Genomic DNA, 16,122 nt, shown 5'->3' on the forward strand with positions numbered 1-16,122 from the left:
TAATGGCTCTTCTTTGATTTTATAGTATTCAAAATATCCAGAAGGTGTCGTATTTTTATGTCCTTTGCTAGCAAAGGCAGCCGCGACAAGGCTCCGGGCGGCCCCCGACACTCACAACGCGCCCGGAAACCGCCGAGCGCCCTCGGCCCTTTCCGCCGCCCCCTCGCCGCGGGCAGCGGCGCATGCGCGCTGTCCCCCTCCGCCCACCCGGTCACGCGCCGTGCCAAGTCTCGCGAGAGGTGGGGACCGGCCAAGATGGCGGCGCTGTGCGAGAGCTTCACGCTGTGCGGTTTGGGCCCCAGCGGCGGCGTCGTACTCGGCGGCGGCCTTCTGGCGCTGGAGCCGGGCCCCGAGCCCGATCACGTCCTGCTCACTGACCGCGGCAGGACGGCCACGCTCTTCAAGGTAACGTCTGACCCGGCACTGGCCGCTCGGCCTCGGGAGGCGTCGCTGCTGTCGCCGGCCGGGTTCCGGCCTGTGGGAGGGTCCCCGGGCGGGGCCTCGGGGTCGCTCTCCCTCCTGCCCCGGCCCGGCCAACGCCGGGCACCCCCCCGCACCGCCCCGCGAGGCGCCTCTCTCTGGCTGGAGGCGGGGGCTTCGGGACAGGGGTCCTGCCCTGCCCGGCTCACCGGCGGAGCAGGGGCGGCCCGGGCGGCTGCTTGCTTATTTCTGCTGTCGCTGCTGTTCTCTCTCCAGACCCTGTTCCAAGCAATACTCCCATCCCTAAGCTACAGGGTAGGTGACGTTTCCTTACAGTAGCCAGGGTGACACGTGTTTTGTCCGGCTGTCGGTTTTGTGCCAGCTGCCATCCTGTTGGCTGAGGGTGAAAAATTTTAGTTTGTAGCACTTGAAACGAAAAGTATGTTTTGGTGTCTTTTCTCTTACTGTGTTGTGGGGAGACTGGAGAAGAGAAGAGAAGGCTTCGGGGAGACCTTTGAGTCACTTCCAGTCCCTGAAGGGGCTCCAAGGAAAGCTGGGGGGTACTCTTGATCAGGGAGGGGAGTTAGAGGACGAGGGGGAAGGGTTTGACACTGAAAAAGGGGAGATTGAGATGAGATCTCAGGAAGAAGTTCTTTGCTGGGAGGGTTGTGAGAGCCTGGCCGCGGTTGCCCAGAGAAGCTGTGGCTGCCCCATCCCTGGAGGGGCTCAAGGCCAGGCTGGACAGGGCTTGGAGCAACCTGGTGTGGTGGGAGGTGTCCCTGCCCAGGGCAGGGGGGGTGAGAGCTAGATGGTCTTTAAAGTCCCTTCCAACTGGAACTATTCTATGATTCCATTATCTTTTAATGTATGCATATATTATATCTTGAATTGGCTTTCATATTCATGGGGCTAGGGGTTGTTTCTTAGAGCGTTCATGATACAACTTTTTTTGGGTTGTTTAGTCTCACTGAGAAGGCTGTACAGGAGAACATTACGTTGTAGGTAAATGCACCCAGTGTAGCTCTAGGCTGAGGAGAGGGCTTGAGTACCCTCAGAGCAGCCAGGCGTGAATAGCAACTAATGTGAGTTTAGACAGCAGAATTTATTGGTCTCAGCACCTTACACTGAAATAGGATAGAAAAGGCGTGTTCTGTGCATGATTGTATTAGTGAGTAAAAGTAACTTACACTAGTGATTAAAAGCGGTGTCTTCATTTTGGAAAGGCCATGCATTGTACCTGTGCTTTGTGGCATAAGCCCATGGAACTGTTACAGGTCAAAGTTATTTGTCATGTGAAAATGAATAATTCTAATTAGTGTAGAATTTTTTCATGTTACTCTGAATTTTTTTATATTAAAGTAATATTTTAATTACAATGCCTTTGTCCTGACTCTTCTAGGTTTCAGATCAGAAGCCGCTAGGCTGTTGGTCAGTTAAACATGGGCAGATTATCACATGTCCTGTTGTATGCAACTTTGAAACTCACGAATATATAGCTGTTCATGATGACAAGGTGAGATCCTTTATATTTTCTTAAAGGAAAAAAAGAATACTTATCAGAATTCATTTAGATTTCTGCTGTGTCTTTTTCCTTAACCTTACTCTTTCCTATCCTTTTTTTCCAATTCAAGATTTCTGAGCTTGGTTTGTTTTCCTGTTGTCTCTGCTTCAGCTTCTTCCTATGCAAACTTCCCCTGAGTCAGCCTCCACTAAGGTTGCTGGGAGTATCTACTGGATATTTTCTTCCTGTGTTTCAGGGACATGCTTGTATTTTGTCCGCTGAGAAGACTATATATTACTGTTTTACTGTGCTTAAAAAATGGTGCTTCTCTTAAAGGTTTTAAGAATATGGAAGAACACAGACATTAACTTGGACAAAGTTTTTAAAGCAACGGTAAGTCTTTTACATATGTTCACTTTTATGTTAACATTTTGAATCCTCGGGGAGGGGAGAGATGGTGATTTTCGTAGTACTGGTAACACTATATTTTAGCTAGCCATTGTCTTAACTTGTCCTTCTGGAATATGGTAAGGAATCCACTTGGACTGAGAGATTTGATCATCAATGTATTACTCTTAAAATGCTTTGTATCCCAAGTCCACAGTTTCAGAGTACTTTTTTTTAAGATGGTGAATTATGTTCAGTTATAGATTTTTCTGTTCTGCTGGTGGATGTGTTAAGCAAGGCGCTGTGCTGTGCTGTGCTGTGTAATGGTTGTTGGAACTCCTTATCCTCAGTTATGTTTCGTCTGATGTGATTCAGAGATGTGCTTGGGACGCTTTCCTGTCTTTTCGTTGGGTAGTGATTTGAGATATTCATAGTATTTCAGAAAACTGGCCCCTGCTAGGCCTGCATTATTAGGAATCTTACAGGTTTGTCATTCTTCTGTTACTCATTACGTGTAAAACACTTGGCTTTCAAGGTAATGTACTGGAGAACACTGAAATTTTTCTGTCTAGCTTTCAGCTGATGTGTACAGAATACATTCGCTGTCCAATGGAGGGCCCGTGGTACTATTCAAAGGAGGTGGTGTTCGAACTTTAGATGTCCTTTTGGAAGCCCCACAACAAGAAATTGAAAACATTATCTCAGACGGAGTCATCAAGTAAGTGATACAACTTTATGAAGCTTGCCTCTTGGTCAGATGAATTGATGATGATGTAAGTTGTTCACTTTTTTGAGGGGGTTGGGGAAAATCTGAAGACCAAGATCTTGGAGTTGGGCTTTTTTTTAAAAAATGTTTTTGAAATGTTAATACATATCCTAAAAATAAGAGGCTGCCTATGGAACAGTGATCTGAGTTTAGGTATAATCCAAAAATTTAGAAGACATTCATACAGTTTTCTTGGTTTTTAGGTGGAGTGAAGCCTTTACGGATGGTGAACAACCTGTCTTAATTTTCGCTACTGAGGAAGTGAGTTGAATACTTTTCTCTTTAAAAAAAAAACTTTCATAGCAGCAAATCTAAGTGCTTTTCCTAAAATCCATCACCTGTTTCACTGGATTTTAAGAGCTTTTAGTGGAATCATTAGCCTGATCCTGTATATGTATTGTTTCTGATACAGCAGTTAAATTGAAGTTGTGTTGCTTTCAGGGGCTGAGGAGCCTGACTCTTAGAACTTCAGAGAGCAATTAAGATGAAATACAGTAGATGGTTGTGTGACTGTTCATTTCCCTCAAATACTTTCTTGCTTTGAAGAACTTATTAAATAGTTAATGTGTTAAAAAATTATACATTAATCTGTCTTTATGCAAATGTTTCTTCCTGTGAATCCATTTGTTGCATCAAATTAGAATTTTCTTTATGTGCCTGAGTCTGCAGACTTTTCTGAATTAGGCTGTATATCCCACAGAAAACACAAATTCCTAATTTTGCTTGACATTTGAAGTCAAGTGGAACTAATATCTGAATTTCATTGATTTCTTCTTTATGTAAAATAAAGGAACTTTATTTTCTCTTTTGTTTTAGGATGGGGATTTTTTTGTCTATGTACAGAAACTTAAGATGAATAGTCTACACAAATACAAGGTTGAACAACAGGAATCATCTAAACCATTGAGTTTCACAGCATATATAAAAAATCAAGTTATCACACTTCTATGTTTGTGTAAGTTATATTTTCTAACGGGATGTGCTAAGAAAGAATTGCATGGAAAGACATAAATGTTGATATTTATGAATTACTGTTTAATATTTTTAGCTCTTCAAAATTTCTGAAACAACGAGTGGTAGAAGTAGGAATTAAATCTTCTTGGTACTTTAATGGCTGAAAAGACTGACTGTTCCTAGATGTTATTACTTGTACCTTGCAGATCTTGTGCTGGGTATACTTTTGTTTGCTGGTTTGTATCATAACATGTCCTTAAAATATTCTGTATGATTTCTTTTTTTTAGCACTCACTGGATTTTGTTGGTTTTGTATGTCCTCTTGCCGTATCGTATCAAATAGTTTTTCCACAATGACAGATGATAGAAGGGTCATCGCTTTTCTTTTACAGATTCCAATGACTCTGTGTACAAGGTTCTGATACCTCTGCAGCAAAGTAGTGAAGAGGAGGAACAAATTTTATCCAAGTCACTACTACTGAAGCTCTCAGTATCTGGAAGTGTTCTAAAAGGAACTTCTTTTGTTGTTCTTGATAAAGACCACATTGCAGTATTAGGAAGTCTAGCTGCACCTGGTGAAGAAACCAAAGGTAACTTGTAAAAATCAGATGTCTTAAGTTTCCTTAAACAAAGCACTAAGGAGGAAATAGTGCAAGTAAGATGTTATTTGGCTCTTGAAACTAGTGCATAGTTGAGCTGTGCCTTTCACTCCCTGAAAGATAACCTTTACCAGTAAACTGCGTAGTGGGTTGCAGGACTGTGCTCACTGTTGTGTTTCAGTATTTGTTTTCATGCTGTTTGTAAACAGTTGAGAAAATGCAGCAAGAGAATTCATGGGTGGAGGGGAGTTAAAAGAAGGACTTGGATACTTTTAAAAGAACCTATGTGGGGAAACAGACCTAATGTCCTATAAGAAATCTGTCTCTGAAATAAGTGAAACGAACACTTTAGCCTCACGCCTAAACTTCTGAAGTGGAAGATCACTGAAATGGAACCCACTGAACTGTAGCATTTTATAACAAAATGTTCTTCCTGCCTGAAAGCCACACTCGCCACTCTCCCTCTTGCCACAGTTTTTTGTTTAAAGCTTCTCACTGGAAAGCTATTTAAGTATTTTCTTGAGATTTAACCAGAGTGTGTGAATTCCTAATGTGCAATACATTACTGGCTGAGCTGTTTTGAAACATTATTTCTATTTCCTCAAGTGTTTTTGGCCAAGGCAAATGTAGCGATTATGTTGCTTTTACGGTTTGTAACATCTCTCCCCTTTTGCCCAGAGTGCTTGACTATATGGAACACGAAGTTTCAGACCTTGCAAACTTCAAAGGAGCTGCCCCTGGGGACCAGTGGACAAGTAAGTGAGCTCAGTCTTCAGTCTGTTGGTCCATAAGCTTTGTGTGCTTGGCGTGATGGGTAGGCTGAGGCTGGTGGGCTTCAGGGTCTGGGAGAGCAGTGAATGCCAATTTCTGAAATAAAATGAATGCTCACCAGTTGATGAGCAATTTCTGTCAGAATATTTAACAGGAGAATGGTGGCTTGTGTTAATTTCTTTGGTAATTCAGGACCGACCTTCTCACTTCTGATGATCTTGATTATTTGGTGAAAATGAAATAGCTAATTAAACAGAAAACCTAGCCAGCATCTATTCCGTTCAGTTTGCAACTGAGATGGCCAAAATGCGTCTCCCTAAACAGCATTTCAAGATGTTCAGATGTCAGTGGTAAATAAACTGACATGTGAGTAGTAAGTGCACTAGTGAAATAGAATGGCTAGTTCTGTCATGAAAGTCCACAAGAGGGAATTTAAAAAATAAAATTATCAAGTGGACTTAATGCCTTGGAGCAGTCACTGTACTTTAAGGAATGCCTGGAAAATACTCAACAGAACGCTTCTTATTTCTGTATTTAAAATCAATAGTTAATGAAGGTCTGTTAACAAGTGTTAAGCCTACCAAAAATAATTTTAAATACTCTGATCACTGACTTTTAGTTGAACTTTGTAGTAAGGAGTTACACATCAGCTTGCGCAGGAAGAAGCTTCTCTGCTCACCTCTTCATTGACAATATGTTTTAATATTTTGTAGTTGTGGTGTTATGAGGAAAAATTTTTTTTTACTCATGGGAAAGTGCTAACAGTAATTATGTACAAGTGTGAAACATCATCCTTGGCAGCTGCAGTGGGAAAGCACAAGGACAGTCAAACCCCTGGTAAGAATTTTTAAATCAAAATGAAACGATCTTGTAAAAGGAAAACTTCTGAAATTGTATAAATACTACTTTAGTACAACGCTATAAAATCAATTTAATCTAACTGGCTTGAAGTAACCTAACACTGCATTCTGTTTTTAGCTGTTAAATTTTCTGTTGCTGAGAACACCAGAGCACACAAATGTCTGAATTTATTGTGACTTCATTTAAACTGGGTTCTTATTCAAATATGGGAATTAGTGAAAATACCGGGATGCTAGCTATGAATGCTGAAATCAAAATGAAGTACTGTCTCGTATAAATTGTTTTCAAAGAGTTTGTGATTAGATGGGGCAATGTCACACCTTTGGGTAAACTTTAGTTCAAAGTTTTACTGTCATAGTGTCTTTAATTTAGCATTACACCAGTAAAATGTTGTTGCAAGTAATGCTTACGATAAATTGTGTAATAAGCTAGTTCTCTTCCTTCCAGTGGCTAAGGGGAAAAAACAGTATGCAAAAAGCATCATAAAATTATGTGCTGGTGAGATGAAACTGGAAACTTTCTTGGCAGAAAATGACTTGCATTATACTTTAGAAAACACATCTTAGTATAAGAAGTTGATGTAATATTCATACTTTAATAAATGTGCTTTAAGTGTTATCTTCATATAGTTCCACTTTTGTGTTCACAGATGTGTCTTCATTTGTAAACTGGAACACCCTTGCAGATGAAGAGCTGGTGGTTTCCTTTCAGTCACAGCAGTCTGTAGCTCTAAAATCTGAGTCCAAAATGACAGTAAGTTGGCATTAGGAGCACGTGAGCTTTCTGTTTTGTTTCTCTTATCTCTTCCCCATGCTGCTACTTTTACTTTCAGGTGTTCTCTCGGAAGGAAATTTCACTTTGTATTTGTCACTTGTTGTTTCTAACACTTTCTGGAATTAGACTACTCAGTTACTAATCATAATCTGTCTGCAGACTGACACATGAAGTTCCTAGTTTTCTTGATTGAAGTGGTTAATTATAGACTATCTTTTTGGAGCTAAGTAATAACTGGTTTTTTTCTTCGTAATAGTTAAGACCAAAGAGGAGCACCGTTACTAAAGTACAGCCAGATACCTTATCAGTTGGGCAGATCTTACTAAATCTCAAAGTAAGTAAAACAAATATCCTAAAGTAGGGGTTTAGACACTCTCAGAATATTCAAGTTGTCTCTTAAGCTGTTTTCTTTTTCCATGTTCTCTTGCACATGTCAAGTTGACAAAGCTGCCTTAAACAGGTGACTTGGAGGATATTATTAGTAGTATTGTACTAGAATAGCATTTGGACATGATGGAATTAAAAGTTTTTGTCATATGAGTGTGTTCTAGAACTGTACAATGCAGGGCGTATAGCTATCTGAATCCTGAAAACTTGCAGAAATGTGTTCATTTTTACTGAAAATCTTCTCTTACAGTAAATAGGGTGGGAGGATATTTCACCTGGACTCTGCTTTTCTGGATTCTTATTTATGGCTTTAATTTTACTGAAGACATTTTGGAAAGTCAGAATGCTAGGAATTCCACTGCAAATATAGTAATAAGCTGTTTAGTTCCTTTCTAAAACTTGCTGCAAATGTTGTGACAGTTCAAGTTGCATCCCTTCCTGTATGAATGTATCCATAGGTCTGCTCTGGCTGGACACCTTGGTAATGTTATTGAATTAACGGGTGAATAATCCCTGAGCAATTATTAAAAGATGCTGCTTACCCAAGTTCAGAGTAATTACCCTCGTTTGGCTCTTTCATGCTTGAGAGAGACTACTGAAACGCAGAGTCATAAGCGGGGTTTATAATTAGGTTTTTTTAGCTTGAATTCCAAAATAAGTCTGTTTCTACTTGGTCTGATTAGTAACAGTTACTGTTCTCTAATCTATGCACTGTACTTCTGAGTTGCACAGTACTTGTCATTTTCAGGACGCTTCCACAACTGTATTTGAAGATGAATTGAGACAATTGATATCAAAAGCACAGATGCCAGATTTCCAAGCCAGCATTGGATGTGTAATAACTGCTCTGATAAATAGATGTAAAACAAATCCAACGTACTACCCTCGAAATTTCCTTCTACATATAATCCAAACTCGAGACTTGTCTTACAGGTGATGATTCTGCATTTTTTTTTTAATTGTAAGGAAAATTATTTAAAAATTTTTTAAAAGTAGAAATCAAGTTCTTTATAAAGTACTCTTGAATTAATAGAAATTACTGTTGAAGGTGCTTATGCTTGTTTTCTGATACAGCTGACCCTTCAGAGATGTTCACTTCAAGATGGATTTTTGTGTAAAACAAGATAATTACTTCTGCATTAGCTGTCAATGTAGTTTTCAGTGGGTGTGAACCACACAGCTTATTCTTTTCATATTCTTACAGTTTATGTCCAGATTTAATGGCTGTTGCTTTGGAGAAAAAAGATGTGCATCTCTTACAAATTTGCTTACAACGGTTTCCAGATATTCCTGAAGAAATTACTTATGCTTGCTTGAAAGTGTTTTTAAGGTAAGTTGGAATCACTCTTTTTTTAAATTTTTCTTTTCTTCTTTCTTTTTCACCAAACCCAGCACCCTAATAAAAAGTTCTGTGTTGCCAAGAATGGCTTTAATTTTCTAGACGAGCAATTAATGCTGTACATGAAGTTCTGAATTGTGAATAGTGTATGTTGCAGTCTGACAAACTTTTTACAAGATGTCTGTTGCATATGTTAATTCTAAAAACTATGTAAACAGTAATCAAATGAACATGCCTCTTGGTGACACTGCTGGCTTGAACAGCACTTGCATCTTTCTATATATATTGTTACAGCTGTCTGTTTACTGTGCAACAGACTTAATTGGGAACTTACCTGGGATAAGAAGCCCACAAAAAAAGACGGGTTCTTGCAAGTTTCTTGCAACAAAAACAGCTTTCATATCCTGAAAAGGATGAATTTTTAGGTAGGCACTGTAACCAAAAGAAAAGACTGTTGTTATTGTTTCTCTAGGCTTTCAGAGCAAAAAAGACTTTATTTTTTTTTAAATTAGAAACATGAGATCTTGTTCACTTCATACCTTAGAATTGTCAAATACTTTATTACTAAATATTAGGAAAATCATAACTGTCTTACAGGTTGAAGCAGTCCCACTAATGTCAGAATACATTGATTAGGTTATAAATCAGCCCATGACAGAATGTCTAATAATACAGTAACTTAATGTTGTTGGAATAAAATAGCAGTACGTATTGTTCGAGGTGCATAATTGCAAAATATTAAGTGCTCTTTCATGGCCTTTATTCATTCTGCAAAACTCTATATTTTAGTTTGTTTTTACTTTTATGGTAAGCTTCAAAGAGTTCATAGTGTGTACTATTGTTGGGTTAATGGCATTGCTGATTTTAAAGCTAATAATAATTAAATGTCTGGAATTTTCTTCTGCAGCATTAGTGAAGCCTGTCTTCAAAGAATAGATGTGAATCTAGAATCTGTAATCTGTTACATTGATATTGAATTCAACAATAAAGAAGTTAAGACTGAAATAGTAGAAAATGGTTTCAATGCAGAGTTGGAACAAGATGTTTGGGATACTAAAATAACAAAGGAAGCCTATCCAATGGCCGATGGTGATTTCTGCCCTGTTGGACCACAGAAGGCAGCATTATTGTATCCTCTGTGTTTTAATGAAGGACAGGCAGTACATTATATGTGATGTGAATGTTTATATTCAGATTTACTAAAACACCTATCTTCTGTTATTGTTGAAAACTTGTGAGAAGCTCTGTTAAGAGAAGTTCCTACTCGGCAGAAAAATTTAGAATATAAATAGAAACAATTAACTTTTAGAAAGCATCTACACCCATTTAAACTTCTATTATTGCAAAAGTGTAACAAAACTTTGTCTATTCAATAGAAAATAGCATCAATGATTTTGATGTTTACCTGTTGCAACACATCAGCCAATTACATACTTAGAGAAAACAGAACTTATTGAGCTATCTGTGTTGTGATGTTTCAGTTGCTCTATATATTTCATGATAGAAATAAGGAACATTCAAAAAGCTGAAATAGACCTCTCTTAAAGAACCTAGAGAAATATTTCAATTAGAAATCACCTTGGTTTGTAGAAACTGGCATCTTTTCCTGCAATATTATTTCCTTAATTGTACTGCACAGAAATGCTGTTCTCCATTCGGCTTACAGTGAAACATTTCTTTTGCCTCATCTGAAAAACCTTCCAGCTCAGCAAGCTGTTGTAAGTATGTTAAAATTAAAAAATTTAAAACCACTTATTATTTTGCATGGAGGGAAAGGGAAGAGAGTTTTTCAATTGTATATCAGAAACTTGCCACTCTTCCTGGACTTGGAATCACAAACTAATGCATCAAAATGAATTTAAGGTGCCTAATAAGATTTAATGTTAATGTATGTCACATTTTTCCACATAGATATGGAACTTCTATTAATTATTTTATATTATTTCTTGCTTATTTTAGAAAATGTAAGAAACTCTCTTTATGACCCAGTTTACTTTGAAAATATTCCTATTTTGTTAGCAAGTATACTACCTTTTCTTGATTTGGATGCTTCTTAAGAAAGGAACAAAACCTGCTAATTTAGTCAGTTCCATCAGAAACAGAAGTTTAGAAAATATGAAAAACAAACTCTACCCTGTGTAAAATGCCAAAAGTAATACAAATCAAACTCCAGTATTCAATCTCAGATCCTACCAGTTTTAAAAAAAAACACAAAACTCCCCTGTCCCTCAACACCTGAAATATAATTTCAAGAATTGCACATGCCATAGTACCTGAGTGTGTATGTGGTTTCCACAGTGATTCAGAAAAAAACCCTACACATCAGAACAAAGTTGATCTTAGCACCGACGCAATTCCTTGATTTCTTTTTTTGGAGAAAGAACTAAATCTTTGACTTAAGCTCAGCACAAGATGATATTGACCTGATTCTGACCACTAGCAATTTATTGTTGGCTGCTTAAAGGGTAATTGGGACTAAAATCATTAATGTTGATACAGTCTTTAGCAAAGTTCCTAGAAAAGTCTGTGTCTGAGTTAAACTGAACTTCCACAATAACTGAAACAGTGATAACCCCTGAATGTAACTTTATGCTGAATATGCTGAGAATTCTCAAACATCTATCTATAGATGGTGTAGGAAAACCATAAAACTAGGTTTCAATGCATAGTACACAGACATCTATGTTGCCTTAAAATAAAAATAAAAAAAAAAAAATCCTTAAAAGCATTGCTGTGTGCAGGACAAAAATCCTCAGTCTATTAGATGTTTGTCTTTCAAAAATATTCTGACTTTTCTGCTTTTAGCTGTTTCTCAGGTATTTATACTACCTGTATGTGAAAGCCAGTGAAAAAATTAATACCACTCTTCCTGGAATACGCTCTCCAACCATAAGTCAGGTGAGACTCTGGTTCTAAGAGTTCTACTTCCTTTCATTTCTGTGGTGTGTAACTTAGTGAGTAGTTGTGAATATGTAAAATCAGCTTGAGATCTACATTCATTCTATAGAGTATTGTCTATAAATATAACCTGTATGAAGTCGAATGTAATACAACACTTTTTACTATCAGAAAATATATATACTTCCTTAAACCATGTGTTTTACATTAGAAGTTAAACAGTTCGGAGTTCAGCTTTTAAAGCAATATGTGTGCAATTTACATATCAAAAAGTGTAAGTGTTCTTCTTTCTCTTCAGATTATGGATTGGATGTGCCTATTACTTGATGCTCAATTCACAGTTATGGTGATGCTACCAGAAGCAAAAGAGTTGCTTTCAAACCTGCATAAGTTTGTGAGAGCCCAAGTAAGTTGCATCTTTGGGGATAACTATTCATTGCAGTATGGATTTAAGAATATATGTGTTAACATGCGGGGGGGTGGGGGAGATGAGACAATGACAAATTATATAGTAAATCAAATCACGTGTGTTCTCCTTTCTATGCTCCTCCTGAGCATGAAATGGCACTTGCCTCTCTCTTCCTCATTTTAATGTCAAAAGCATAGTATATTTGTTTGGTTTAAGAAGCTGAAACTGTGCAGAACCACAGCTGGTTCCACAGTATAATGATATAAGAAAAGAATTAAAATTTATTTTTTTATTTTCTTCTTAATAGGTACGATTCTACTCTGAACTCAACAAGATTGAAGGAAGTTTGCAAGAACTACAAAGGCTTAACCACCAGAAAGACTCTCAGACATATTCTATTGAAGTGCTGGAACTTATTTGAATTTGAAATGAATTATTAACAATTTATTTTTTATTGATTCCTTTTATGACAAGGATGTATTAGCACTCCATATTGGGGATGTGAAAAGTTGTTTTCTATGTCGGAGGATCACAGTTACTCTGTAGCTACACTGGCGTTTAAGTTTGAAACTTGTGTATTAAAAGCTCTCTTTTTGACTGGATGAGAACCTGGATGCTTGCTTATATTTTCATGTATAATTTTGATATGTAATCATAAGAACATCCTAAAATGCCACATAATTCTTGGCAAAGAATTAGTAGGATATTTGCATTAAGGCTTCAACAGATGATTCATCAAATGAATTGACCTTTTTATTCTGTATGTTACTTTTTTACTTAATAGTTGAAGTCTCCAATTTAGATTCTTCAGAGTTCTTTTATCTCCACTTAGGTTATGAACTATAGATGAACTCATTTGAGTTTGCTGCTTTGATTTTTCTATTTTGAGTTGGTTTTGCTTTGTCCAGAGATGCCTTTGACATATACAGGCTTAGCTTAAACAGGAAAGGGAACTTAAGTGTAGGTATAGAGTTGTTGCCTAAGTCACACAGCTTTCTCTCTCCTGTGTGTCATACTATCACACCTAGTCAGTGTACCCTTTCATGCTTTCTTTTCCAGTAGAACCTGGTCGTCTTATGCTGTTTTTAAAAAAAAAAAAAGAAGGGAGGGGCTTGTGTGGTGGTTCGTACTTAAAATCTTGAATGACAATCTAAAGCTGTTTTGATGCATCTCATATCTGATAAGACCACCTGCATCCAGAAGCTGCCTACAGCTAGGGAGAAGGAAGAGGTATACCACAGGAACTACACTCCTTCCTCAAACAAAGCAGCAAAGTGCAGTTATTTAATAGGATGTCTTGTTACAATCTTGATCTCAGAGGCTGCTGTTAGCTGAAAATGACTGTTTTCTCAAGCAGAGAGACTGCTCCTCCAGGGCATGCTCTCCTGCACATACTTGCAGAATGGAATTATGGGAATTATCTGTACAAAACAAGATTATTATGGCTTAAGTTCTAGGTGCATAACTTACTGGACTTTGGCTGTGTAACTTTGAAACAGCTGCACGCAGTTAAAAGCCTTAAGACTCTTCGGTAGCTGACATGTTCTAGTTGTTTACATTATCAGAGGTCAATACCAAACGTATGTAAAAGTGAAATTTAAAAAACCACTACAATGAGCAGCTGAAGAGTCATATAGAGGGGTACTTCTTGGCACTGGTGGTAGTTGTTGAGCTCTAACATTACATAGCAACACCTTGGTGTCTTAAAAATGTGTATGTAACAGGCTAGAGCTAAATACTAAAGTTCAATGTCTAATACATGTTATGAAATAATTTGGAGGGAAGGACTGGACAAAAGCAGCTCAATAATTTAAGCAAGAGCATATGCTCACTTGTTATTAACGCTATCCAGCTGTAGGTTCTTAAGTTCTTTCCCTTACCGTTGGTGAAAGGAACCCATCCAGACAACAGCTTGGAACCACTGGGCTATTTATCTTTTCCAAAGTGCCTTTTGAAAGGAGCCTTGCCTTTCTCTCCATCTGTCTTGAGTATGGAGGCAGTGTAGGGCCTCCTACCTAAAATTCCTCTTCCTGCTGTATTCAATTAACTTATAAATATGCTCGTTTAACTATACAGTCAGATTCAAAATAGGAACTTCAAGTTTGTAATGTTGATTTGTTTGGTTCTTGACAGTGGACATGCGTGAGTAGGTTAAGGGATTATGGTTGATTTCTCTGTACTGAACTAAGCTGTGAGTTGGAAAGGACTAATATATAGTCCTGAGTCTGAAACTTAACATAGCTCTCTATGCATCCCTTAATTAAAATGCTTCATGTCCTATTCAGTAGGCACTTCCCTATCAACAACTGATAAATCTTGAATAAGAGATAGGATTAAGAGACAAGGTATCCTCTTTTACAGTATTCAAAAGCAAATGATTCTTGGCACCTTTGATCTACTACTAGATACACAAAACCCGCAGTAGAGATGTTAACGCTCTTACAATGCTACAGACTGTGAATATTAGTGCAATAAATACACTATATATCTTTGCTAGATTCTCAATGTATGGATGGCAAAATTCATAGGCATTTTTTCCAAGACCACAAAGGGGGATAGTGAAATAGCCTACCTCAAAACATACGTTTATGTATTCAGGCATGTTAAGAGTTACCACAATCCTTTGCAACCTTGTAAGAGGTTGTAAAAATTAGCCTGATATAACCAATCAAAAGGTAACTTTGAAACATTCAGAATACAAAGTGACTATAAAGGTGTAAATAGTGTTAGGCAACGTTGTCTGCTGCTGTGTCTGTATCTGCACTGTATCTAGAGGTGGCTCTGATCCTGTGCAGCTGTACCACTGAACATAAAGGAGTGCAACTGAATATAAAAGAGATGCAGATAAAAAGCTGGATACAGGAGTGCAAATTGGGCTAAACCCTGCTGCCTGATGCCACTGTGACATTGTTGCGTGTTTGACACTGTGGCAGGTTTGTGAGTTTAATGAGGTTCTCGACCTGAGCAACAAGTTAATGAACAAAAGGCACTTCAAAAATTACTATAGAAGAACGCAAAATAAATTACACACCGGACATGTAACTGGCATGCTTGTGACATGACCAGTATTGGGTTTTACATTGCACAGAAGCATAAGCAAGAGTCTGAGAGAAAATGTGAACACACTTATTTGCTAAGGGTAAGACTTTAGAGTCTCTGGGATCCCAAAGCTGTGTAGGTTTAATAATTAAAAGGAGGCAGGTTTTAAGAAATGCAAGACATTTGCATGCCTTGGGCCAGCTTTCAATTTGTACTGCCGTCGCTCAGGAAACTGATACCCAGATTGCAAGTGGTGACATTAGGAACCTAACAGTGCAATCGGTTTATGGAGATTTTTAGCCCTTTAGGGGCTCTGGCAAATGGGAGAACAAGAGGGAATACAAAATAGAAGACCATCTCCACTTCTTGTGAACTGCAGACACAGCAGTTTAGAGAAAGTAGATGGGCAAAAATGCAAATGGTGGGGCCTTATGGGACCTCCTCATTCTATTTTGCTTTATCCCGGCCCTGGCTAGGTAATGGTGAGCCGCAAGAGGGTTTTAGTTTCTGCATAACGGGTGAAGATTTAAAACACGGCAAGAGATGACCATGGCAGTGGGCAAGGGGGCTCTGCTTAGGCTCCGCTGGTGCTGGGGGAGGGCGGCTGCCGCCTCAGCGCGGTGAGGGAGGGAAACGTCTCCTGAGGGGACCCCGGGCGGCTCTGCTTTTGGCGGGCGCCGAGGCGGGGGGGAAGCCCGGCGATGAGTCCGTGCCCAGGGCGGAGGGGAAAGCAGAGCCCGTCGCCTACCTGCGCTCACAGCTGTCTCCGCAGCGCTGCGCGGCCGGCTGGAGCCGTGAGGCTGAGGGGTGGCTGCCTGGGGGGGCTCATCTTAAGGCCGCGGGTCTGGGAGAGCGGACCGGTAACGGCCGTCGGTACTCGGGTGTGAAGAGACGGTGAGTGTGGGGCGGGGGCACGCGGCGGGGCTGAGAGGAGCCTCATGGTGGGAGGGCGGTGGCAGAGCAGCGCCTCATGACAGGTGGCGGTGGGTTTGGGGGGGCACACTGTGTGCCGGTGGT

The 16,122-nt window shown here is 39.1% G+C and overlaps 1 protein-coding gene across 2 annotated transcripts; it reads left to right on the forward strand.

The window, feature by feature from the left end:
- Positions 1-42: 42 nt before the first annotated feature.
- NOL11 (nucleolar protein 11) lies at positions 43-12,674 on the forward strand. Of its 2 annotated transcripts, XM_014952226.1 has the most exons (18): positions 43-405; positions 1,820-1,933; positions 2,258-2,314; positions 2,881-3,026; positions 3,278-3,335; positions 3,891-4,029; positions 4,421-4,618; positions 5,306-5,382; positions 6,112-6,235; positions 6,909-7,012; positions 7,290-7,367; positions 8,169-8,353; positions 8,625-8,750; positions 9,667-9,888; positions 10,399-10,477; positions 11,565-11,657; positions 11,956-12,063; positions 12,374-12,674. In XM_014952226.1, exons 1-18 carry the CDS (start codon positions 58-60, stop codon positions 12,485-12,487), a joined length of 2,370 nt encoding a protein of 789 aa, XP_014807712.1. In that variant the 5' UTR covers positions 43-57; the 3' UTR covers positions 12,488-12,674. The 2 variants fall into 2 exon arrangements, with proteins under 2 accessions (XP_014807712.1, XP_014807713.1); XM_014952227.1 differs by lacking the exon at positions 43-405 and having other exon boundaries at positions 1,862-1,933; positions 2,178-2,314.
- The last annotated feature ends 3,448 nt before the right edge of the window (positions 12,675-16,122 follow it).

This window comes from Calidris pugnax, unplaced genomic scaffold (assembly GCF_001431845.1).
Source record: "Calidris pugnax isolate Ruff unplaced genomic scaffold, ASM143184v1 scaffold206, whole genome shotgun sequence".
Classification (NCBI taxonomy): domain Eukaryota; kingdom Metazoa; phylum Chordata; class Aves; order Charadriiformes; family Scolopacidae; genus Calidris; species Calidris pugnax.